Source organism: Natator depressus, chromosome 4 (genome assembly GCF_965152275.1).
Source record: "Natator depressus isolate rNatDep1 chromosome 4, rNatDep2.hap1, whole genome shotgun sequence".
Classification (NCBI taxonomy): Eukaryota; Metazoa; Chordata; order Testudines; family Cheloniidae; genus Natator; species Natator depressus.
The window spans coordinates 68698452-68715778 of record NC_134237.1 but is presented as its reverse complement, the minus strand read 5'-3'; the positions used below and the strand labels follow the sequence as shown (position 1 = coordinate 68715778).

The 17327-nt window shown below is 39.3% G+C and overlaps 1 protein-coding gene and 1 long non-coding RNA gene across 2 annotated transcripts in view; one reads left to right on the top strand and one right to left on the bottom strand.

The window, feature by feature from the left end:
• The window catches only part of LOC141986542 (uncharacterized), a 48467-nt gene that overhangs the window by 8243 nt on the left and 22897 nt on the right, over positions 1 to 17327 (bottom strand). Inside the window, exon 2 of the long non-coding RNA XR_012639310.1 lies at positions 10666 to 10837. This is a non-coding gene — a long non-coding RNA (uncharacterized LOC141986542). The remainder of the gene's footprint in view (positions 1 to 10665; positions 10838 to 17327) is intronic.
• LOC141986540 (putative ATP-dependent RNA helicase DDX60) overlaps positions 1 to 17327 on the top strand; it is a 67014-nt gene that overhangs the window by 36917 nt on the left and 12770 nt on the right. Inside the window, exons 20-31 of the mRNA XM_074951115.1 lie at positions 930 to 1072; positions 1367 to 1476; positions 1863 to 1967; positions 2102 to 2230; positions 3090 to 3217; positions 5819 to 5977; positions 7657 to 7798; positions 9477 to 9629; positions 10960 to 11064; positions 14696 to 14896; positions 16091 to 16195; positions 17002 to 17143. Coding sequence (XP_074807216.1) covers positions 930 to 1072; positions 1367 to 1476; positions 1863 to 1967; positions 2102 to 2230; positions 3090 to 3217; positions 5819 to 5977; positions 7657 to 7798; positions 9477 to 9629; positions 10960 to 11064; positions 14696 to 14896; positions 16091 to 16195; positions 17002 to 17143 — 1622 coding nt within the window. The remainder of the gene's footprint in view (positions 1 to 929; positions 1073 to 1366; positions 1477 to 1862; positions 1968 to 2101; positions 2231 to 3089; positions 3218 to 5818; positions 5978 to 7656; positions 7799 to 9476; positions 9630 to 10959; positions 11065 to 14695; positions 14897 to 16090; positions 16196 to 17001; positions 17144 to 17327) is intronic.

Here is a 17327-nt window from a genome sequence, read left to right as displayed (position 1 = left end):
GTTTCTGGAATAACTTTCCACATTCTGTGAGTTGTGTCATGGGAGGGGATGATTTAGGTGACTTGCATTTATATAAGGGCCAATCCTTGAACCTAATGCATAAACCAAGTCAAGAGGTCCATCTGGGTCAAGGGAGACAATTCACATTGCAGACCGTGTAGAAGCTTGAGAGCTACTCTGTAGCTGCTACTATAACCTTAGCTGCTGCAGGGCATTTAGTTAGTGGATCTGTATGTTTGTGGATCTCCAGTTCCTCCTCTTCCCCCACTCATCTGGCCAAGACCCCATCTGCCAGGGCATAGGGAAGCCCTACAAAGCTGGGGTCCTAGCCTATATTAGGTGTTAAGACCCTCCCTGCAGGCTTCCTACTGCCTGCTACCCAACAGAGTGAAATTGTATCAGTTCTACTACATTCAAGGCTTTCTTCACATCTGAGGAAGTTAAAAGGGAAGAATTTATTCCATAATGACACAATGTCTTTTATTCTCTTATTCCTGGTCTTATTTTACTAAAAGGGATATCTTTCATAGTATTTCCTGATAGGTTTCAGAGTAACAGCCTTGTTAGTCTGTATTCGCAAAAAGAAAAGGAGTACTTGTGGCACCTTAGAGACTAACCAATTTATTTGAGCATAAGCTTTCCTGAGCTACAGCTCACTTCATCGGATGCATGCTACACAGTATGCATCCGATGAAGTGAGCTGTAGCTCAGGAAAGCTTATGCTCAAATAAATTGGTTAGTCTCTAAGGTGCCACAAGTACTCCTTTTCTTTTTGAGTATTTCCTGAGTATCAGAGAAGTCTGCAGTTTGCTTTTGCTAGTTTGAAGAGTTTACACTGGTTGATTTATTAGAATATATTAAAAAAAATCATTTGTGCAGGTATGTTACATTGCACTACTTTTCCAGCAAATGCGTTATTTTTTGTTTAGGTGGCTACAGTCAGTAAAGAGGTACTGGCAGCATGTTGAAAGTGTAAGAGAAGAAAGCTCTGGTTCTTCTGTAACTACCAAGAAAGGCACTAAAAAACAAAAGAATATCAAGACAGTAAATAAATCATATAAGGTTAAATTGGGTATGTATCAGAATGCAACATTTAAAAAACCAGATTAGTCCTTTATATCTGATTTTTAAAAAGCATATGGTGAAAATCAGCAAATGTGAGTGTCTAATAAAATGAGATTTTTCAAAGGCGTTGAGTACCCGCAACTACCACTGACTTCAGTGATAACTGAAGGTGCTTTTCACCTTTGACAATAAGACCATTTGCTTATATGTGTAAGTTTGGTACTCAGGTTTGAAAATGGTGGCCTTTTGGTTTTAGTTTTAAACTTGCTTTAGATTTAGAAGCTTGCTATTCTGTTTACAGTGCTTTATGGAGAGAGATACAATGATCTGGAAAAATATGTGTGTTCCCTAGAGGACAATGACTTCAAAATTCATCACTATCACCCATGTGCTGCCCTAACTGTGGACCATGTAAGTTTAATGGTATAGTAAACAAAACCATTTTTGAAATGAACCATAAAATTATTAAGAAAACATACCTTCATGACATCTTGCAAGGACCCCAGTTTCCCTGCCCAGGTTAAAAAAAGGCAGGGGTGATGCAGAAACAGGGATTGAGCCGCTATAGAAGGAATCATGTTGTGCCATTTTTGCAGCATTCATGTTCAAAGACAAATTCTATCTTGTCTTTCTATCTCTCAACAATGGCTGCTGCAACACAAGAACCTAAGGAAGGGCAATGTAGAACAAGATGGAAAACAGTTGTCCACTGAAGAGAAGATGAAAGGGGATCCCCTCCCTACACACACACATACAAACCATAATTCCTCTCTGCTTTCCTTTTTCTGGTATTACAGATAGATAAATATGGCTTCCCTTCAGACCTGGCTTTTTCTCCACGAGAAAGTATTTTACTGTATGACTCCATGGTACAAGTCTGGGAAAACTGGCCAAGAGCTGACGTAAGCACTCATCACTTATATATTTTCACAACTAGTCTGAGCAGTTGTTTTTAGGAGGCCATTGCATGTTTGCCAGACGACATTGTCCATACATATTTTGTAACAACATAGTTTTTCTGTTACCTGTTTTTAAGGAGCTAGATCCTGAGAAGTTTACACATTTTAAAAATAAAATAGTAATCACAAAAGCAGATGCAAGAAAATATGAAGAAGAATTGAAGGAAGAGCTAAAAAATTGGATTGTACATGACAACCGAATGAAGGTAACTACAATGATCAAGTTATGAGACATTCTTCCCAGGTATGACTAGAAAGCTAGATTTAATACAAAACAATTATAGTTCCGTCAGTTAGAGAGTTAATGCATATCATTTTTAAAAGCAGTTTTTAGTGTTCAAGTGTTTTAAAAATTTTGAATATTTTTGGAACTTTTTAGGTTTGTAACCTCCAAATACCATATTACTTAGGTTTTTCTGAACTTGATGACTTGATCTTAATCTGAGTGTCTGACAAGTTATGTACTAGACTTTGCAGCTATATTGATGACTGATGATCTTGATGGTCTTTTAGGCTTTAGAAAAATCTCAGGGTTTACATTAACACTAAACGTGGTATCAAGAGACTTATTGGCAAAAACTCAGGAAAATATATAACATAGTAGAATAGAACACCACAGTCTCTGTGTACTACTTGGTAGATTTGAGAGTTAGTTATAACTTTGTCCATTTTAATGAGCATTGCTGTAATTACTTTGTTGACAAGATCTGTACAATAAAAGGTTAGTACAAATTGTACTTGTATCTGTGGTTTCTAAGGTGCTTTTGATTATTAATTTGGATAATTGCTTATCATCTTCCTCCTGCCTTCTGGTTCTCTTTTAAAAATATTTAAACATTTCAAAACCTGTTCTTTTAACAAACAGAAATTTAATGCTAGGCAGTCTGTTATTCCACCTACAACATCTTGAGGATGTGGTGTAATTCTGTTACTTACCAAAGTCAAGGTTGTGATCAGACTAGAACTGATAATCATTTTATATAAGAGAAACCTGCGGCCTTATTAAAAAAGTACTCCAGAATGAACCTTGCATACTCATCATCTAATCATTATCTCTGTTTCTAGGCTAACAGGGTGCTGAAGTTACTCAAACCCCATCCTACCTATTGTTCAGAAAAAAACATGGAGAACAATTTCCCATGTTTTGTGGAAAAACTAAGACAGATGGATAAACTGCCTGCATTGTTTTTTCTGTAAGTCACACAAATGCAATAAAAAAAAGTTTACAATGTATATAGTAGAGAAATATTGCACATAATATTGCATGAAATATTGCACATGGGCTTAAATTGCAGGAAGGGAGATTTAGGTTAGACATTAGGAAAAACTTCCTAACTGTCAAGGTAGTTAAGCACTCTGTCATTGGAGGGTTTTAAGAACAGGTTAGACAAACAACTGTCAGGGATGGTCTAGATAATATATAGTCCTGCCTCAGTGCAGCTGACTAGACTAGGTGACATATTGAAATCCCTTCCAGACCTACATTTCTACAATAATCAAAGAAAATGTCATGAAGCCAAGGAATCTACCAAGTTATAGCAATATTACGGAAAATGTAATTGGCACAGAATAGTTCTCCCATTAAATCTGAAATATTTTAGACACTAAAAATAATCACTCTTTAACCCTTTTGCTGCAAGTCCATCACATGTGTAAGTGAATACCATGATATTATACCTAACTGTGTGGAGCAGCTTCTGTTCTTATGATAAGTTGTTGGGCGTGGCTGGAGTGTTCAAAGGGTCACTTTTTACAGTGTAAGGAAGAGTTCTGAATGCTTGTTGCAGCTAAGAATAAGTACAGAGTTGTGGGCTGTCAGGTGTTTGTAAAATTAAAATTAAAAAAACAAACAAACAAACAAAAAAGCAGGTCTCCTTCACTGGGTTAGTATGAAGACCCAGTACACCTTCCACTGTAATTCTCAAAACTAATAATTTGAAGAAAAAGTCATTGTTATTTATTAAATGTATTCTTTAATTAAAAGATTGTTTACATTCATGAAACTATTTCCACAGATTCCCTTTCTTAGATGGCGTGAGACATTATGTTATGTTAAAAAGTAGTAGTTAGTCTAAATGGGTCAGGAAACCTCATAACCTATGCAATATTGTACTTAGAAGCCGTGTAGGTGTGTGAGTTCCTGCATATATCCAGTTCTTGGGGATTTTTCTTGTACCTGCCACCAAATCTCAGAACTTAGTGGTTTTGACTAGATTTCTACCATTATCCTTTTCAAGCTCCAATTCTTCTCTATTGGTATTTTGGTTTAGATATCTCAAAATATTAAAAGAAGAAGATATTTTGTTGTTTTTGCTGTCTTCCTAAGCACTCATTTTGAGTCAAGATGGCTAATGACAAGTCAGGTTGCAAATTCATCTCATGTCCTCACAGGATCTCTCTCTTGGATAAGGTGTATGTTGGTGTGGGGGAAAAGGGCACTGACAAAAAGTGCCCAGCCTGTTCCTTTTTTCGCACATCATTATTATACTATACTGATCACCCTATCTGAACACTTTGACCATTGCATTGTTCACTCTTCACAGTCAGGATGAATAAGACAGATGGCAAAAGCTCTCTTAAAATAGGAATTGTCTTGACTTTCATTCACAAAGCCTTGACTTTCATTCTTGGTGTGGATGACTTTGGCTTCAATGCCTTGTTGGTTTTCTGATCTGTTGCCTCAGATAATGTGAATCAAATATGCATCTGCCTTATCAGTTCTGAAGCACAGGAAAAAGAATGAAGAGGTCCTTGAATCTAAAGGCTCAGCCATAGAGATCCAGTTTTGAGGCAGCCTGGGTGTCCTTGTGTGCATTCCTGGAGCAGCAGCTTTCAGCTCCATCACTCGTAGTATCAGCACTTTCAGTTTGCGGTCATACCTTGGCATTGCTGTCTGGACACATGGCTTCTGTAATGGGGGTCACAGGCAGACAAAATAGTCATGCCCCAGCTCAGCTGTGAGAAATATCAGTTATGGAAGGACATACCAAAAAATGTGATGACTAATGAGGGAAGGCCTAACTATATAGAGGGAGGAACAGGAAGAATAGGGGAAGAAGAGTTTGGGATTGCTAAGGAGCAATAATTCTCTATCGCAGCGATTCTAAAATGTTAGCAACTGGAGGACCCCCATTTTTATTTAAATTTTTTTGCGGATGTTGGCCTGGATTGGGAAGTTCTTTTAGAAGCCTTTTTCTTTCTGTGGAGGATATGTTTCCTTACACTTTCCTCTCTTTTATTTTGCTTCCTTGAATGTGAGCAATGTGAGATTGTGCATGATCCTTCACAACATACACAATGCTGAAATGTGTAGCACTCATCTCTTGATTAGGAAGCTATACCAGACGCGCATTTCACAAAGGTGTAGTGCATTACCTTTTCTGGTTATTCCAATGGTGCAGCTCTGTAACAGCAGTTTCACAGCGTGAAAATTACTGTGGTTTACTTACATGTAGCTGGCATTTTCTTAGTATGTTTCTTTCACAGATTCATACCTGCCCGCCCTCCTCTCTGTATGCTTCAGAATCTAAATTCTGGGAAGACAGATAAGAAACCAGGGTGGCAGGATCTTGCATCTCGTTAGAATCTTGCTCAGAGTATGGCTTTGCACATTTACTGAGACATATGACTCCAGCCAGGATACTTGGCCATCTTTATAGATTAAGAAGTGGAAACAGCACAAAGATATTCCTGCATGAATGCATGCACAACAGTGCTCTACAATATGTAGAGGCAATGTATTTGAGAAATCTAGTTACTAATAAGTTACTTAGTTTTTAAATTCTGTTTTAAAGATTCGACATTAAAAAGGTGGAAACATGGGCTGAAAATATAAAAAACTGTCTGGAGAAGAAGCAAAAGAGTAAACAACTACCAAAGACTGAAAAGCAAATACATTTGCTAACAAACAGATTGAAAAAAATGGAAAAGTCCATGCAGAAGAATCAGACTGTGTAAGTATTATTTGCATTTGAATCTATTGAAACGATTTCTATTAGGTTCATTGTTTAAGTTCTTGTACCATATCTATATGAAAAAGACCTTTCTAAATTAAAAAACACTTCATTTTTCTCTTACTTTCCCTTCTACCTGTAGTCTTTCTCTGGGACTGTCAAAAGAAAAACTAACCAAGGTTTCAAAGAACTTTCTTTAAAAAAATATGTTTACTTGCCTACCTCTCCAGAGAGCCCCTGAGCACAGCCTAGCTCCCTGATTGTGCAAAAAAGACAGTTTTTATATTTTTCCCAGCATGCCTTGTTGAGGCTAGGACGATAGTCTGGCTGCTCTAGTGCACTAAATATCCCAGGTTCAGAGAGAGAGAGAGAGAGAGAGAGAGAGAGAGTGAGTGGTTGGACCCACCAGAAGCCAGTCAGAGTCAGTCTGATTTCTCATCATTAAGGGTATGCAGTGCTTACTTTGTAATGAAAGATGTGTTGGGGCTCAAGCACCACACTAGCAGCAGTGCAACGTTTCAGGGATGTTCCTCTGGCAGCTGTGACATGTGAGTGGAGGCAGAGTGTTGCACTGCTACTTAAATCTGCTACGCACATAAAAGAACTGAAGTGGCAAGTGCAGAGGTGCTGGGGCTATGAACTGGCAAGCCTAGAGATACCAGGCTATGAACTGCCAAGCCTAGAGATGCCTGGGCTCAACTCCCAGGACAAATTAGGAACTGAGAGTATGTCTACCCTATAGCAGCATAGCTCCAGTGCTGCTACTGTAGCCCTGTAGTGTAGACCCTTCCTACATTGATGAAAGGAGTTTTTTTTAATAAGTGTAGTTAATCCACCTCTCCTTGGGGTGGTACTTAGGTTGACAGAAGAATTCTTCCATTGATTTAGCTGGGGGCGTTAGGTTGACCTACCTGCATTGCACAGGGTGTGAAGTTTTTCACAGCCCTGAGTCATGTACCTAGGTTAATGTAATTTTTAGGTGTACACCAGGCCTAACAGGAGTGGAGACCAGAGTTCCAGCTCACCCTACTCACAGCTCAGTTCTTGGGCCCTAAACCAGAGTTAGTAGTTTAGATTTTCCTCAAAATCCATGTTAACTTTCCAAGACCACTTTCTCACCCCCAATGACTGTACCCCCTGTATATCATTTATTTCTTTGGAGAAAAACCCTGGCATGGGGTAGGGCTGATCCCTAGAGGGTTCCTTTACCTTCCTTAAATGGCCACCCTGTTACACAACAAACATTTTCTTCCTGATTTTTCAGGTGTATCAGACCAAATTCATACAAAAACTAAATACAAATCAAAACTGAATACAAGTTGGAGTGTACAATTTTTTGCCCACCTGTGGTACCTCAAGGCTCTGCCCTCATATTGTTTTTCACTTGAGTCAGAAGTGGAGTGTTTGACCAACACATTCATATTTTTTCATAGACCTAACACTGCTCCACTGGCATCAGTGGGGCTTCTGCCATTGATCTCAGCAGGAGTAGGTCCTGCATCTGAAAACAAACATCAGCCTGATGGTGTACTGTGTACAATCTGGCAGAAGGATTGGTCTGGTGGGAATACCTCAAAACAAAAACAAATAATAAAATGTAGTGAACTACTTTTAAAACACCGATTGCAGATTTTCTTAAATAAAGGTTCAAACTAACAACTGAAGTGTATTTTGTATAGTGGCATGAAAATTACATCAAGTAAAACTGATAAAATGATACTTGAGGAGGCAGAGCATGGAAATTTGATGGAAAAACTTGGGAAGATAACTGAAATACCTCCGGATTGCACCTATGCAAATAGCCAAGCTGTTGATACAGAGGTAAGAAAAAAGCAAAAGTGATGCTAATTCTACATTCCAATAATAAATGCTGGGCCCTGAGAAAGAACTTATTCTGCAAAGGTTCTTCTATTGCCCTCATCAGTGTAGTATCTGAGCACCTTCCAGCAGTCTTTAAGAGATGTGACTAACTTCTGTCATGTATGATTGGTTCTCTCTCTCATTGTCTTCCCAGGGGGAGAACTGTGCGCAGCGTAGCCTCTAATGTTATGTTTCTTTAAATGTACCTGCTGATATGTGTTTGCTAGAGAAGACAAGGTGAAAGAAGTGCACCTTGCACTTGGAATGGAATGTGGTGTGGTTTGTGATGGCCTGTAGCTCCCTGTGGGTGTGTATTCCATAGTCTGAGACTGGCTTCCGAGAAAATTCCATCTCCTGCACAGACAAGCTTTATTCTTGTGTTAGAAAGTTCCACTGTGCCTAAGAAGCAGAGCTGTGAGCCATGGTCCTTATCCCGAAGATTTAGATGATTTTTTAGATCTCTAAACCCAGGCTAGTCCATTGACAATTAGGACCGAGACCTTGAACTTGGCTTGATGTTCTGTGGAAAGTCAGTGTAGAGAGTGGAAGACAGGTCTGATTTGCTCAGGATAGCCAATGTTGCTGAGTATTTTCTACTAGTTGGAGTTTCCTAAGGGTGATGGCTTCATGTCCAAGTATATTACATTGCTACTTTTACTTTTATTGGTAAAACTATTATAAGGGTAATTAATTTCATTAATTTCATTAATCAAAATGAAACATTGTATCTGAGATAAATTGCCCCCTTTTACTTTGAAAATTAATATGTTTTTAAATGTATGTGCTATATATTTCAAAAATACATCCCAGAGTCTGAAACTCTCCCCACCATTAGTTACTAGCAAACTTAAAATCAGTTTGTCTTGATTGCTATTAGATATTAGCTTTATTAGACTTAAAAATGTATTTGTCTACTTTAAAATATATATGCCACACACGAACATTTACTTATCCCCCAGTTGGCCTCTTGCTGGCCCTGATTTCATTTTAGGGACTACAGATTGACTCTTTTTCCAGCTACTTGTTACCTTAACTCAAGGTCAGTTTCAGATAGCCATACTCATGTTGAGTAGCACTGTATACCCTATTGGTTTCAGTAGACTAATGGAGGAGTAAGGTACTATTCAAATGAATAAGAGTGGCAGAATGTAGCTCTTTATCTATTTCTTATTGCTTGATTTTCTATGCTGGAAAAAAACATTACAGTGATGAGCACTATAGAAATTTCTGCCACTCTTACTCATATCAAGTAGTACCTGAAATCAATTAAAAATGCTCACTTAGTTAAGTTTTACTCCATGTAAACGTGGAAGAATCACTTGCTTGAACTGCAAAAAACCAAAAAACACCTTGACTAAATTCAGTGAATCAGATCTCAGAAAACAGGTTTAACCAACGTGTTATTTGGTTTGAAATGTGTCACTGGCAGCCCACAGGATTATCTCATAACCCAAGTAGTGTTTTAGGCTACATCTGCATCTCTTGCACATAGGTAGTAACAGATTTCCTATTGAGAGCACTGTTTGGCCAAAGCACGTAATTTTAGGACAATGCATGACTCAGTTGTATTCCATTCTGGCACTGGCTTAAATGAATGTAAATAAAAATGAAAAATATCTAAAATTTTTCATTTTCTTAGATTTTGCAGAAGGTGATTCATCAAGTGAGGTTCATGACAACAAATAAAACACTGAAAACACTGGCACTGAGAGGAATTGGATATCATCATGCTTCTGTGTCACAAAAAGGAAGACAGATGGTGGAGATGCTCTTCAGGATGGGATTTATCCAGGTTCATCATTTTTCACAATTTTTTTTTAAGTATACAACAGTATCTGCTTTGAGAATTAAATATTTTTTACACATAATGATCTCCTCACTTACTGGGGGAAAATGTAAGTGCAAGCACAATCCCCACAAAATGTACATTAAATATATTCCTTAGTGCAGTGGTTCCCAAACTTGTTCCGCCGCTTGTGCAGGGAAAGCCCCTGTCGGGCCTGGCCAGTTTGTTTACCTGCCGCATCTGCAGATTCGGCCGATCGCGGCTCCCAGTGGCCACAGTTCGCGGCTCCAGGCCAATCAGAGCTGCTGGAAGCGGCAGCCAGTACTTCCCTTGGCCTGTGCCACTTCCATGCTCACAAACAAACCTGCGCGGCCCGCCAGGGGCTTTTCCTGCACAAGCGGTGGAACAAGTTGGGAACCACTGCCTTAGTGAACAAATTGCATCGCATATCTATGCAGTTTATCAAACTGACACCATTTTAGAATACCTAAGAGAAAATACAATAGAATCTTAGGCCCTAATCCTGCAAATACTTACATTTGTGCATGTGAATAAAGTTAAACATAAATATAAATATCATCAGGATCAGGGCCTTGTTTGTATGTCTTTCAATATAAATTGTTTAAAATACTTTACAGTGTTTAATAATAAAAGTACTTGGCTCTTTCATACAAACTTATTTGAAGATCCAAAACTGCTCAGAATTTTTTAAGCTAAAGATAAGCATGGTAAGTAAGATTGGGATATTGAGGTAGAAAAGTCAATTGACTTTCTGTGAGAGCCAAGACAATCCTTCTGCGCCTTCCTACACCAAAAAAAACCAAACAGCAACCACACACCAAATCCTAGTTAAAACATTGTGCAACCAGGGCACAAGAAGACAGAAGAAGCCACATAAAAATGGATAAACTATGTTAGTGTAAGGAATTATGACTTATCACTGAGGGGGGAACCAAGTTGTACATTAACCGTTAAAGGCATTATGCTGTTCATAGTTTTAAAAATCCAAATAAAAATGAAAGTGGCAGCAGTAATCCCTTACTTGTGTAGCAATGATTTTCCACAGCTGCTCCATATTGTCTGTTCACCAGTCAGGATAATTTCTCTTCTCCCTTTCACTTGTTGAGCTACTGCCTTTACCTAATTTACTCTGTTTATAATTCCATGATTTCAATGGTGGAGTACCTGTTGTGGGTGCCTGTTATCTTCTTTGCCTGGAAGTAATAATGTACAGAGGTGCATTAATTTTCTAGTTAGCATTTCTATCTTTAAGGCTATCAGAATGGAAATACATGTTTATAAATATAATTTTCAATACTTATGTTTATTTTCCTAGGTGGTTACAGCTACTGGAACACTCGCTTTAGGAATCAACATGCCATGTAAATCGGTTGTCTTCACACAGAATTCTGTGTATTTGGATGCTCTGAACTATAGACAGGTATTGAAATACACAGCCAGTTTAACTAACACACATCTGTACACATGTACATATATTTAGACAGAAAAGTTTTGGACAGCTATATATGTGCATATATAAAAAGCTGGTCAAAATATTTCTGTCTAAAAAGTTTGATGAAAAAGGGAAAACACACACCACAAGCGAAGATTCTAGGCATATGATTACGACCCTACCAAATTCACAGACAAGAAAAACACGTCACGGACCCTGAAATCTGGTTTCCCCCCATGAAATCTGGTCTTTTGTGTGCTTTTACCCTATATGATACAGATTTCACGGGAAGAGACCAGGGTTTCTCAAATTGGCCGTCCTGACCAAAAAGGGAGTTACAGGGGGGGTCGCAAGGTTATTTTAGGGCAGTTGCAGTATTGCCACCCTTACATCTGCACTGCCTTCAGAGCTGGGCAGCCAGAAAGCAGCTGCTATTGGCTGGGCGCCCAGCTCTGAAGGCAGAGCCCCGCCAGCAGCAGCGCAAAAGTAAGGGTGGCAATAACATACCATGCTCCCTTACTTCTGCACTGCTGCCTTCAGAGCTTGGTGGCTGAAGAGTGCCAGCTGATGACTGAGGATCCAACTCTGCAGGCAGCAGAGCAGCAGGAAGGATGGTAATACCATACCCTGCCATCCTCACTTCTGTGTTGCTGCTGGCGACGGCTCTGCCTTCAGAGCTGGGCTCCCAGCCAGCAGCCGCCACTCTCCAGCTGCCCAGCACCGAAGGCAGTGCCACTGCCAGCAGCAGTGCAGAAGTAAGGGCAGCAATCGCAACCCCGCCTACAAGAACTTTGTGACCCCCCCAACTCCTTTTTGGGTCAGGATCCCTACAATTACAACACCATGAAATTTCATATTTAAAAAGCTGAAATAATGAAATTTACTATTTTAAAAATCCTATGACCATGAAATTGACCAAAATGGACGTGAATTTGGTAGGGCCATACATATGATCAATTTCCAAGTCATAAAATAAATCAGTCTACTCTGCATTTTCTACCTACTTAATGCAACCTACTTACATAGTCTCCATCAATATAGTCCGAGTGCCTCACAACCTGCAATGTATTATCCTCACAACACCCGTGTGAGTTAAGGAAGCACTGTTATCCCCATTTTACAGAGGGAGAACTGAGGCACAGAGACACTATGGGTATGCCTGCACTGCAGTTGAACACCTGTGGCTAGCCAATGAGCGCTGACTTGGGTCATTTAATTGTGGTGTAGATGTTCATGTTTGAGTTGGAGCCTTGGCTCTAGGACTCATCCCCCTTGCGGGGTCCCATAGCCCAGGCTCCAGCCCAAGCCTGAATATCTACATCACAATTAAGTAGCCATGTAGTCCAAGCTCTGTGAGTCCGAGTCAGCTGACACGGGCCAGCCACGGGTGTTTAATGGCAGTGTAGACATACCCTATGTGGCTTGCCTAAAATCACACAGGAAACCTGTGGCGGAGGAGGAACTTGCATGTGGTTCTCCCAAGTTCTAAGCAAGTGCCTTAACCACTGGGCCATCCTTCTTCTCCTTTGCTACCTTACCTACCCTGTGCCCTCTACCCATTCTCCCCTGGACTTATTCTAACATTTTTACCCCTGAGGAAATTCAAATGGTTGCCATTAAAATAAAAATCAGTGTCAGAGAGATGTCTCCTTTTTCTCTTTCCAAATGAGGAACTCCACCCCCATCCAACCAAACTAAATGGGCCCGAATTCCAGGGTGGACAAGACTCAGTCCTGCACCTCTGACAGGTTTTCCTTATATAAAAATGTCACTACTTTAAAAAATGGAATATCAGAAAAATAGAACTTTGTACCACTGTCAGCTTCCCAAGGAGTACCAACATTTGCTTTCACCAGAAGATCCTGAGATATCGGACCTTAACAATATCATGATTCTGGGTACCAAGAAGCTATTTTAGAGGTTTATTAAATTTGCCTCTAAGGCCTGACAGTTGGACTCATGACTAAGGCACCTGGCTTGACTGGTGGGAAGGATACAAAAATAGTCCCAATAAAAAATGTTAACACTGTAAAAGATTCCTACATTGTGTTTTGTAACATATGTTGCACATATAGAATATATGATAGTGATTTATTGGCAGTAATTAGTAATGATCTGCATAATTTACACATGGTTTAATCACTGATAAACAATGCAGCAGATTTTAGACATGGCTTGGATGCATAGGGCAAAGGACAGAGAAGAATGAAAGATGACCCCCAGGTTTCAGGCTAGAGCAATAAAGAGGATGGTGATGGTGTTGATGGTAAAACAAAGGGAATGTTATGCTTAATTTCAGTGAGACATTTAAGAGGAAAAGTCAGAGACACAGGATGAGATGCAGGATTGGATGGATGGAGACAACTCTGGAGATTTGCATATTGTCAGAATAGAAGCAGTAGTTTAAACCATAAGAGCAGATAATATCAGCTAAATAGATGATGTAAAGGGAAGAGGAGGAATCCAAAGACTGAGCCTTGCAGAATCCCAACAGACAGTGGATAAAATGGGAGAGACCCAGTGAAAAGCTTTTATGCTATTCACCATCACATACTCTGGTTCTGCTCCACAGCTTCAGAACTGATTCTCCATGGATGAGTTATACCAAGAACTGGTTAAACAAAAAAGGGGAAAAATATTCACACATTTTTGCAAAAGAAATAGTCCATTTTTCCTCAAACATGTTGGAATTAAAAATATTTCAACCAGCTCTAATTCTTCCCTGTGGCATTTGGGAGTGATCCTGTGTTGTTTCTGGGGGCCCGGTATAACCAGTGCTGAATTTGAACCTAAGTGTTTTACAATAGATTATTTCATTACACAAATTTTTATTTAATTGTGATGAGCTATTGCAATCCAGCGCCTCGGGTGGTGGGAAGATCACCTGGAGGCAGGCTGCACAATACAAACGGTATGTCTATACGGGACAGCTGTGGGTGTTTTATTGCAGTGTAGACATACCGTTTGGTACTTACATCCCTGAAGGCCAAGGAGAGGAGAGATGTCTGAGAAGTAGCCATGGCCAGGAAGGTGGGAGGATGCACCAATTCTACCCGTCCCCTGGATAGCCTCTGCTGGCAAGGCTCCTATGGCTGTAATTTCAAGTTGCCCTCATCCTACAACCATTGAGGAAGGTGGTAGTACAACCATTGCAAGCCTCCTCCCCATAGCCAGGCACAAATCTCCCCATTGGTAAGAGAAGTTGAATATAGCCTTCTGCATTCTTTTTTGCTGGCCACATAATAAAGACTGCAGCATTCTTGGAATGTTCTAACCATCTAATCTTACAAAACTGGTCAAGGAACAGCACATCCACAGCTCCTTTTCTCCCACCCTCCTTTTTTCTTTCCCTGTCTTGGCTGTGAGCTGGAAAGGCAGGCAGGGAGCAATCAAGTCATTTCTCCACTTCCCCTGCATCTCAGATCCTCTCTTCCCTATCTAGAAGAGTAGCACCCACATAAATACATATTATGAATTCACTGTTTGTCTTTCTGTACTGACAGAATCAAAAATCCCTCTGATATGCTTCTTTCAAACCAGAATAACTGGCATTATTGCAATGACTTTGTGCTACCATGGAAATGAGAAAAAATAAAAAGTTGGCATTGCTTCTCTCTAGATGTCCGGACGAGCTGGACGACGTGGTCAAGACTTGCTGGGAAGTGTGTTTTTCTATGACATTCCATTGCCAAAAGTAGACAAGCTTATAAAATCCAATGTACCTCAGCTGAGAGGCCAGTTCCCTCTGAATATTTCCCTGGCACTGAGACTTATGCTGTTGGCTGCAAAAGCTGATGACAAAGAAGATGCAAAAGCAAAGGTATATTATGTAGTTGTAGGCTATCAGTGCTCAGTTAGATAATGGAATCTGTTATATATTTTTAGATCACATGTTGAAGAATTTTTATTTAGTTTGACACCAAATTACTAAATATGTATTTTTGCTAACCTGAAAAATCTGTTTTTAATAAATGGGGGAATTTCAGATTTCTAATACACATTAAATAATACAAAATAATTATGATCTTTCCCTTTCCCTACACTGTTCACATTGTTTTCAGTGGAATCCAATTTTATTAAGTGATATGTATTTGGATCAAATACATCTATACTGTTTTTATATAGATCTTACAATCACAGAAATTAGATAAAAAGGCCCTATAAAATCCTCCAGTACATTTTTAGTATTTTGTGCAGTTTAGTTTTAAATACATCAAGCAATGATCCTAATGGATCTCAATGTCAAGTTTTCCTGATAGTCATCCTAAATTTTCCCTTTGTTAATTTCATCCTATTATTTCCAGGAAACTCTTTGTACTAATCTCAGCAATTCCTCTCCCTATTTGGTGTTTACACCATTCAAATGTTTGCAGATTATTACATTGTCTCACCTTTAGCTGCTTTTAGACAAGCTATATTTATTTAGTTCTTTTAATCTTTTCTCAGAAGTCAATTGTTCTAGCACTCTGATCTTTTTTTTCCTCTTCTCTGAACTCCCTCAAATTTTGTCAGTCCTTCTGCTAGTGAGGTGTCCAGAAACAGATGTAATAGGAACAAAACCATACAAAAGGGCATGGACAGATTTAAGGGGCAATAGGACAGTAAATGCCACCGCCTTCTCCCCATGTTGCAGTGTTCCTGGAGTGGTTTAAGCAACAAGCTGTCTCTGATATCATTAAGAAGGCAGAGGGAAGGGGACAAGGAGCAGAGAAAGGGGACTCAACTGCCTAGGGAGAGGAAGTTTATCTTACTGTCTTTATAAATGCACCTTCACCTCTTCTTCCCTTTTCTCTTTCTTATGTAGATTGCATCCAAGGGTAATTTTGTCCCCAAAGTGGAATGGGGAATGGACACACAGACCCTCCCCATGGTACCCTGAGGTCCCCAACAGCATAATCCCCCCTTCTCCCAAAAGATCCCCAGAGCATTGTTGATCATAAGCATGGCATTCCCTAGCAAGTCACTAATTCAGACATTTTAGAGAGTGATAAATTGAAGTATTTTTCCTCCTAAGGTATTGTCAGTGTTGAAGCATTCGCTTCTCTCCTTCAACCAGCCAAGAGTCGTGGAGATATTAAAGCTCTACTTTTTATTTTCTTTGCAATTTCTTGTCAAGGAGGTAAGATTCCACCTTGTTTTTCTGTTTCTGAAATGGTTTATCTCTACATTTAGTCTTTGGCCTTGATCCTGCAATGAGCCCCACACGAGCTCAGGGACATGCCCATGAACATGCTATGAACGCTATTTTATAGATCAAACCAGCTATCCTGGTTATTATTGCTTGGGTTGTGCATGTACCTCAGTTCTTCCACCCAAGCCTGAGGTTTTCACTGAAAATTACTTATTCAAAAATGCTGAATCATGATATTTTAAGAAAAAACAAATTGTGCAAAAGAGCTACATTTCACATGATTCCATCTTCCTATTTTTTTTTTGAGTGGGGGGCTCTGTATCTCATTTGAGATGTTTATGACATAATACATAATTTGAAGGGCACCGTCACATGTTTTAGCCTTGGCAGGTTGAAAGCTGAGCCTAACAATCCAGTCAGTAGGTACCACATGCGATACCACCATTCTTAACAAACGCCTGTCAGTACAGCTAAAACACTCAGAAACTGTAGCCTTTGATTTTACTCTTTATTGCAGTTTTTAGGGGCAATATCTGGTGGTTATAATGCTCCATTGTAATTAAGTTTATATTATATCTCGCACTACTAGAATGATCCACTGTACTGCAAGGCGTGGAACAGAGGAGAATGGTTTTCTATGTAACTCTCCGAGTCACAGAATTCTCCACAATGGTGGCATGAGCAATATTTAATGTTGAACAATATCATGGTCCAAATTACAAAAATGACAGTCATTTAATACAAGGATTAATACAAGGTCCAGTCATATATTACTAATTTGTTTAATTCTTTAGGGATATTTGGATCAAGAAGGCAACACCATGGGATTTGCTGGACTTGTAAGCCATCTGCATTATCACGAACCTTCCAATCTTGTCCTAGTCAGCTTTCTTGTGAAGGGCTTGTTCCACAAACTGTGCCAGCCAATGAGGAAAGGTAAGTTCATGTTCACTACCTTTTTATAAAGTTAAGAAATTGACACTAAATTAAAAATGATTGTTAAAGAGTAGAAGACAAGTTACATATATATGGGAAAAAAGAACCTAGATATATTCCATCTCTTCTGGTTATTTCCTCCAGTCAACCAACATCACCTCTGTCTTAGCACAACTGAACTTCA